At 45.6% G+C, this 9,105-nt stretch overlaps 1 protein-coding gene across 1 annotated transcript; it reads left to right on the forward strand.

The window, feature by feature from the left end:
* The first annotated feature begins 2,626 nt into the window (after positions 1-2,626).
* On the forward strand, positions 2,627-4,775 carry LOC139055480 (uncharacterized). The gene has a single exon (XM_070532994.1). It carries the CDS (start codon positions 2,641-2,643, stop codon positions 3,853-3,855), a length of 1,215 nt encoding a protein of 404 aa, XP_070389095.1. The 5' UTR covers positions 2,627-2,640; the 3' UTR covers positions 3,856-4,775.
* The last annotated feature ends 4,330 nt before the right edge of the window (positions 4,776-9,105 follow it).

Below are 9,105 nucleotides of genomic sequence, written 5' to 3' on the forward strand. Positions count from 1 at the left end.
GCGCAGCGAATTGTCGCATGGTGAAAGTTCGATTCTGATACTTCTTTTGCGGAAAGTAATGGGCGACGGGACGCTTCAGTTGCCGGATACGTTTATGATATTATTGCGAAAGCAATTATATGGACACTCCAGGCGCATTCCTGCCATCGCCCTCATGTTTCGTATAAAGTCCAAGGGTACATCGTGACCACGCGCTGCATGCTGTATGTGCGAGTGAAAGCGTAGGATGGGAGGTGGAATGGGTGAGCCGACGATGGTGGCTCAGTCTTGTGTGCGCAAAGGAGAAAAGCGGGGAGCAAGCGCGCCGCCTTCCGTCGCGCGCAATACATCGGGGGGAGTGGATGGAATGGGGGCGGAATCTAGGATTCTGTGAATCTATGATTGTGCAACATGTTTATTTGCCTTGTTTGACGCATTATATACAGTTACTTCTTTATTACAGTATTATGTACGCGTTATACAGTTATACAGTTATTACAGAGTTTTAGCTTGAGCGTTTTTACGGCCAGCGGGGCGGAGCGGGCGAGCGGATACAGCAGCGGAGAGGCGCGCGAGAAAATAGTTTTAGCCGGGCGGATCGCCCGTCTTCTCGAGCGGAGTAGAGTCACTTAAGAGTCACTTGCTCTGCTGCTCCACCTATTGGTCACAATTCGAGTTAGAGTGAAAAGAATATCAATTAAACCTGCTAATAATGCGCTGAAACTGTTTAAAAAAGGTAGGTTCCCAGTTGAAAATGACAACAGAGGTTGTGTTCAGTACTACAGAAATTTCTGTTGTACAACAGGATTTTTCTGTAGTAACTACAGATTCCTGATGGAGCGACAGACTTTTCTGATGTACAACAGACAATTGTTGTTGCTACTACAGAAGTACAGTCTGTCGTATGTCTGTTGTTACAACAGAAAGCTGAAGCTCTACAACAGATTTTTGTAGTACTACAGAAATTCCTGTTGTACAACAGGATTTTTCTGTAGTAACTACAGATTCCTGATGGAGCGACAGACTTTTCTGATGTACAACAGACATTTGTTGTTGCTACTACAGAAGTACAGTCTGTCGTATGTCTGTTGTTACAACAGAAAGCTGAAGCTCTACAACAGATTTTTGTAGTACTAAAGAAAAAATTGTCATCACTACAGGCACCCTGTTGTCCCAACAGAAATGTTCCTGAAGTAACCCGAAAAACTTCTGTAGTGCTACAGAGAGCTGTTGAAATACTACAGAAACCTATTGTGGCAACAGGCCCCCAATTGTCACAACAGAAGTGTTCCTGAAGTAATGCGACCAACTTCTGTTGTACTACAGAAAAATGTTGTTGTACGACAGAAGCCTATCATTGCAACAGGCCCCCAGTTGTCATAACAGAAGTGTTCCTGAAGTAATGGACAAACTTCTGTTGTACTACAGAGAACTGTTCCACAACGGAAACCTATCGCCGCAACATGTACCCAATGATGACAACAGAAGTGCACTGAAATTGTGTGATGCGACAAGCTTCTGTAGTGCCCGGTTGAAAAAGACAAAAGGAATTCCTGTCGCAACTACAGAAATTCTGTTGTACGACAGAAGTTGTTGACATTTCTTAATTGGGAGACATTTCTGACATTACGACAGAAATTCTGATTTCGCAACAGAAGCATTCTGTCGCGACAACAAGAGTTCTGAAGTCGGAACAACAGCTTTATATCCTGACAGCGACTCCGACGTTACGACACCAATTTTGACGTCGCAGCAGAAACATTCGGTCGCGACGGCCAAGAGTTCCGAAGTCGCAACAGAAGCGCTTTCCGTCGCGGTCCTTTAAAATTGTATGTTTTCGCATCGGTGGTGTACACTGTACTTTTCTCTTGCGCGGTATTCAATCGCGCTTCTCTGAAGCCGGCAATGCTGATGGCACCGACACCGGTAATAAAGTCGACGTGGCGAATAGTTATAATTGTGCCGTGACGACGAGGCACCAGCAACGCCCTACCGGCCTCATCAAAATCATACCATCTGCGGGAATGGCTGCGTATCCATTTTTTTTTTGGTAAGTTGTGGCACACAGGCCTGTGGACTTACATGTGCTGTTACACTGACACATTAGTTAATTTCCCAGGAATATTTCACAAGCTTATGCGAAGCGGAAAAGAAGATTTCGGTTGTTCCACAAAGTTGCGTGAAAAGCTGTCTCGCTCGGGTCTCATTAATCTGGTACAGCGCTGCCGTGAGAAGCCAGTATGCTGTCAGAAAGAACTCTCATCCACGAATGTTTATGTAGCTATTTTGCATTGAACACACGAATTATATGCGCGCTCAAAAGTGTAAAGAATGAGAGATGACTGTCGAAACTAGCAGTAATAACCCTAAAAGTCAACGCGTTGTCTATTTCTGAATTTCTTATTTAATATGGATATCGTACATCTAAATCGATGTTCTAGCACTGCACGATGTACCTGTCGATGGTACGAACACTCGTGCTCTTCTAGAGATGCGGCACTTGACGCGGTGGAGTGATAGCGGATCTTGGCTCTCAAAATGCGAATGCAAACAGCAGCGCATCAGCACGTCGTACTGTTCACATGGCCAAAACGTACACTCGAAAAAGCATGTCAGTGGTGGTGCACTCTGCCTCTGGACACGGACGCGTTCGGACGCAAGATGTCGAGCTCTGCAAGGGCGGTTTCAGCGGCCGCGTCTGGCCGTGGTAACAGGTCTTCTGTCGCCCCACCGGGCTATCGGTATCTACTACCGACTTTGCCATCAGGCGAAACTATGAAGGAGTGTCTGTTCTTACATTGTGACGTTGCCGGGAGACCATACCGCCTCGAAGACTTCCGTGACCCGCTGCAAGAACTCGGTGTATTGAAAGACGTGACCGGTATTGGGCCCTTCCAAATGACGCATGTGTGGCTCATCAAGCTACGAACTCCAGAGGTGAAGGAAGTGCTGGTTAGAGCGGGAGGCCTGGAGGTAAAAGGGCGCTTTTGCGCCGTCATTGACCCAGTGCAACAAGACATCACACTCAAAGTACACTGGGTTCCATTCCACGTTACCGGGGAAGCATTGAAGAAGGCTTTCGACCACTATGGCGAAGTGAAAGAAGTAAGACAAGAAGATTGGAAGGTGAGGGGCTTCGAGCAAGCTGAGTCTACCACGCGTATTGTGCGGATGACGCTCCGAGAGAACTTAACACCGGACTCTCTGCCCCATTTGTTCAAGATCTTTGGTGGCTCTGTGCTGGTTGTCGTTCCCGGGAGAGCTCCGATTTGCCTGCGGTGTCGACGCAAAGGACACATTAGAAGAGACTGCAGAGTGCCAAGGTGTTCTGAGTGCCGGGAATTCGGCCATGAAGCACATGATTGCGTACGTACGTATGCAAGAGTTACTGGCAGCACGCAACCCGACGACGAAGGTCTGGAATTGATGGAAGAGGAGGTAACGGAGAAACTGACAGCGTCCTCGGAAACGCCGGTTCAACAGGTGGCAAGTGTCGCAAATAAGGTGGCAACGCCATCCGCGTCGACACAGGACGCCACAGCAGGAAGAAAGCAGAAAGAAAGAAGAAGGAATGAAGAAGAGAAGACGCCGCCTGCGCCCGCAGAAACGGAGCCCGGGTGTGACGCGTTTAACGTGGAGATGGACGCGGAGCCAGAGACGCCATATGAGACGCCGGATGAGTTGGCCACTGAGGAGCCAGCCGTGCCTTCCAAGAGGCACCGAAGCGATGCTCCAGAAGAGGAGACGCCGGCTGACAGTGTTCAGCGCCTGGAGCCGCAGTGGATGGTGGTCCGGTCGACCCGGGCCAAGAAAGGGAAGTCCGCCCCACCGCAACGGTCAGCGTCGCTCACCCGAGAAGGGCAGGCGACGCAGTGACCAACGCGACTGGTGTCGCGGGTGCCCGTGGAAGCTGTCGTGCCGGCAGGGACGCTCAGTTTGTGAGCGTTGCTATTTGCTGGGCGCCTTACTGTTGTTTTGCTCTTTCTCTCTGAAATGGCTATGTCGTTAGCTCCATTGCGCGTGGGAACCCTCAACGTTAGAGGTTTTAGGGCGAGACGGCGGCAGCGTCAGCTCCGACGCGTAATGTTGGAAGAAGATTTAGATATATTGGCGATTCAAGAGACTAAAATAGAGAGTGAGAGTCAGACTGATAGTATGGTTGCACAGTTTAGTGACCGCTATACTGTATGCGTTAGTCATGCTGTTGGCACAACGGCCGGATGCTGCATGTTTATTAAGAAAGGTTTGGGTATAGTTGAGGAAACAGTTCTAAGTTGTCAGAGTGGTCGATTCGTGCTGTGCAATTTTGTATACTGCAACATAAAATACCGAATATTATGTGTGTATGCACCAACGAAAGTGAATGACCGGCTAAGTTTCTTTCAAGAAATATCGCATTATCTGAATACAGACAGATGTTTGATAGTGTTAGGAGATTTCAATTGCGTTTTGAGCTCGGACGATCGTTCGAGTGATGGATACTGGGCTGATAAGAGCGTTGTCTTTCTGAGGGGGGCCATTGGAAGAGCTCTGTTGGAAGACATTGCACATTACGCGAAAGGAGGCAATAATCGGCATTATACTCATTTTCAAGGCAATAGCCATGCAAGGTTAGACAGAGCTTATCTTTCGCAAGAAATCGCCACAATGTGCGATGACTACAAGGTGCTGAACATAACATTTAGCGACCATTGTTTAGTAGCCTTCACGATAGGGAAAAAGATTACCGCAAAACCTGGAATGAAATGGGAAACATGGAAATTAAACGCGAAACTCTTAAAGGACGACCAATTTCTAGAAAGTGTACGCACAGAAATTGCCAAAGCAAATAATGATTGTGAAAAAGGATGGGGTGAGCGATGGGAGCGATTTAAAGAAGTCGTAAAAATGAATGCCATAGAGCGAGCAGTAGAAATACGTTTTAAAGAGCGCCAAGAGGAAAATAACCTTAAAAAAATGCTTCAGGAATTTGTGGATGCCGAAACTGCAGCGCCAGGCACCTTTATGGAAGAAATAAGGGAAACAAAGAATAAAATTGAGGCTATCGACACGGAAAAATACCGTGGCGCACTTATTCGCGCACGAATGGGAAAGATCTTGGCTGATGAAATGCCAACAAAGCGTGCATTGGGAACTGAGAAAAAGTATGCGAGGAGAAACGAAATAGTTGAGATTGAATACAAAGGGAAAATATCTAGAGATGCCGAAGAAATTAATTATGCGTTTACGGAATATTACAGGGAGCTCTTCAAGTGTAGAATACCGAGCAAGGCTGGGTATGAAAGCCATTTTCTAACCACTCTACCTAGGTTAGACGCCGAAGAAACAGATAGATTATCCGAAGATATCACAGCAAAGGAGATCGAAACGGCCATTGAAGACCTTAACCCTGGAAAATCGCCAGGACCTGATGGCCTAACTGCAGTTTTTTACAAAGCCTTTTGCTCGAAGATAGCCATCTTATTAGAGCGTGTTTTTATGGAGGCGTATCAAAAAGGTCGTTTGCCACCGTCCTTTAAAAGGGCGTATACAGTCTTGATACCAAAAAGCGATGACGCAAATAAACTTAACAAAGTAACAGGCTACAGGCCAATTACGCTGACAAACGTAGATTATAAAGTTTTAATGAAGATATTTGCGCGGAGACTACAAGGGGTTATTGGTGCTTTAGTAGGACCGCATCAGACCTGCGGGATAAGAGGGAGGTCTATATTTACTAATATCCATGTGGCTCGCAGCATTCTTGAAACTTGTGATGCAGATTTTAGGAAAGTCGCTATGTTACAAATTGATCTAGAAAAGGCGTTTGACAGAGTATGTCACAATCTCCTGTTTACAATTCTTGGCTATGTCGGTGTTGGATCACGGATAACAGAGGGAGTTAAAATGGCATACAGTAATTGTACAACTAACCTCATTGTCAACCATAAGCTAACTGAAAGGATTGAAGTGCGTTCCTCTGTTCGTCAGGAGTGTCCCCTGTCACCTCTTTTGTTCGCAATATATCTAGAGGCTCTCTGTAAAAGAATTATTGATAGTCCGGATGTGCGAGGATTCAGCCTAGAAGAATGTGAGGTACGTTTATTAGCTTACGCTGATGATGTTGTCGTTTTCTGTGACGATAAGGAGAGTGTTCGAGCTACCATGACAATTATGCGTGAGTTTTGTGACATGACGGACAGCAATATAAACCTGAATAAGTGTGTCGGCTTGTGGCACGGCCGGTGGCAAAAAACGCCGCGTGTTTTTGAAGGTATGCAGTGGAAGCTCACGCCTGGGATTTATCTTGGTGTACCATTAGGCACACATCGAGACACTAAAGACTTATGGAATGGCAAAGTGCAGGAATTAAAAGCTCAAACTGATAAGTGGGCTGGACCTGACCTCTCTATATTTGCACGTGCGGCTATCTGCAGAATCTTCTTGGTGAGCAAACTGTGGTATCTCATGCAAGTCCTGAGTTGTTCCCGATTCAACCTCAAGAAATTCCATAGAGTATTTGCTGTTTTTGTGTGGCAGTCTGAATATGAAAGAACAAGCAGGAACAACTTGTTTCGCAAGTTGGGTCAGGGTGGCTTGTCATTACCAAATTTATACTTAAAGCAACTGATTTCTAGATTTTTGTTCTTACGAGACACGACAAATCCTTTCTTACGAACAGTTATTCAAGTCCGATTGAGCAATGCCTTACCTAGCTTTGTTGTCTCGATGAGGGAGGGTGGGTGTTACGCAATGAGTAAATTTTTACGTGAGGTGGTCGTAGCATTTAGACTTTTACATCACCACTTTTCCATAGAATATTTGGCTGCAGTCAGTCGTAAGCGGATAAGCTCGGATTTAATGGATGTTCCCAGAACCATTATATCGATTAATGTACCGCGAAGGACAAGGGAACGATGTCCTAAAACGTGTGAAGCGAATGATTGTACCAGGGGGAGTGAAAACATTCTTTTTTAAACTACATACCAATACCTTGCCTGTTAAAACATGGCTAGAAGAAAGAGGGGACTATTTACCATGGGGGACTAACTGTTTGATTTGCAAGAAACCAGAAACTATAGAACACGTTTTTCTGGACTGTTGGAGTGCGGTCTTCTTTTGGGATATTATGCAAAGAACTATTAAAAAAGAATTGCCGTTAACAGCTCATGGTATCCGTTACCTATCCACAGAGCAAGACAGTATACCTTATGACACGTTCTTTCTTCTCGGCCTTCACAGTATCTGGAGAAACCGCATGGCTGTAAGGAATTGCGATATAAATGTGAGAACAGTAAACTCATATTTTGCTGAGAATATCAGTAAACTGCGGGAAGTTTTTCAGAAGTTAGCGTATGACGATGATCTGTTGTCATTGATGGATGCCCTAGCCAAAATGAAAGTTTTGTAATCTAAACCGCAAGCTTCAAGCGCAGCGGTGGGAAAGTGAATATTGTCAAATGGTGGGAGCAATATGTATTGATGTATTTGTTGATTGTCTGGAAATAAAGAAAAAAAAAAATGTCAGTGGTGGTGCAGTGGTAAGATGCCGGACTCAGAATCGTGAGGTCGCATGTTCGAATCCTAGGCAAAGACGTTTTTTCTTTAATTTTTTTTTACTTTTATGTTTTTCTTTTTTGTACTAACAAATTTACATAACCTTACGGACGTCTCTGTCAATTTTTAATTAAATATTGATCAAGAACTACAGAACTTTCTACTACAGGACGTCACACTACAGACAACAGAACTACAGGCAACAGAACTACAGGCAACAGAACTACAGGCAACAGAACTACAGACAACAGAACTACAGAAACAACGTCCCAAAATACGACAGACTGTTAAAATTTCCTGTTGTGTTTTTCAACTGGGTTATGTGTTTTTAGTTAGTTATTTGGTTAAACTTCTAAACGGGCCTGAGCAGCGGTCGCCGTCGACAACGCAGAAGCGCCGGCGCTTGTGTTGACGGCTGCCATCTTGAATACCCATACACGCCCGCGCGCTTTTACGCACGCTCGCGCGCTGCCTATCGCTCCGCTGGAGAGGGCTTCCCAGCGGGCGTAAGCTGCGCTCCGTAAAAACGCTGGCCGGCCCAGCGACGTGCGCATGCGCAGTGGCGTCTGCGCTCGTCCGCTCCGCTCCGCTGGCCGTAAAAACGCTCAAGCTAAAACTCTCTATTAGACGCATTATATACAGTTAACTTATACAGTTACATACATAGACTCATTGGAGACTTATACGTATACTTAAATATCTTGTTGCGAAGTTTTGTGTATACATGCAGTGAACTTTGTTTCCAGTGACACTTTTTTGTCCTTTATCAAGCCGTATTTTCGCATTTGCATATCCCATTGCATCTTTGCATTTCTAATGTACGAGGGCGAGTCAAATGAAAGTGAGCCTACCCTAACCGCGCAATAATGGTTTGGTTCATTATCTGCGAGGCATGCGCGTAGGAGAACGGCATGTCTCATTTACAAAAGTGACACGCAGGTGTGAAGATAAATGTTCTTTAATGCTCTCATACACTGGGTTGAATATGGTTGCGTCACATAATGGACACTTCAAAAGTTGAACAACTCGGTGTCGCTAAGTTTTTGACAGCTGAAGGTGTTTCCAAAACATAAATTAATCACCATATGACTGCCGTGTACGTTGAACACTGCATTTCATTGACCACTGTGAATCGTTGGAGCAAACGGTTCAAAGGACGTTGCAAAGACATTCCAAGACCGGGCCAAAACCATCGTGCAATCACCCCCCACACAATTTCAAAGGTTCATGAGCTGCTGAAACAAGAACGGAGGATAAGCATCGATGAACTGGCAGACCGTCTGAACATCAGTCACGGTTCGGTTCACGCCATAATTCATGAGCTTCTCGGTTATCGGCTCTTTGGTGCGCAATGGATCCCCAAGATTTTTATCCATCGCGAGAAGACGAAGAAATTTCGCGCTGCCTTGACTCATCTGATCGGGTATCACAATGAGCATGGCGACTTCTTGTTTGCCACTGTGATCGGGGACGAACCTTGGTGCCACTACTACGAGCCTGAAACACGACGGCAAAGCTTACAGCGGAAACATTCGAATTTACCACGCCCAAAGAACGTAAAGGCCATCATTTCCGCTGGAAAGGTGTTGT

Source organism: Dermacentor albipictus, chromosome 2 (assembly GCF_038994185.2).
Source record: "Dermacentor albipictus isolate Rhodes 1998 colony chromosome 2, USDA_Dalb.pri_finalv2, whole genome shotgun sequence".
NCBI lineage: Eukaryota > Metazoa > Arthropoda > Arachnida > Ixodida > Ixodidae > Dermacentor > Dermacentor albipictus.

Bases quoted from the DNA above. Each gene is read 5' to 3' on its own strand.
- LOC139055480 (XM_070532994.1), top strand. From the start codon at position 2,641: ATGTCGAGCTCTGCAAGGGCGGTTTCAGCGGCCGCGTCTGGCCGTGGT.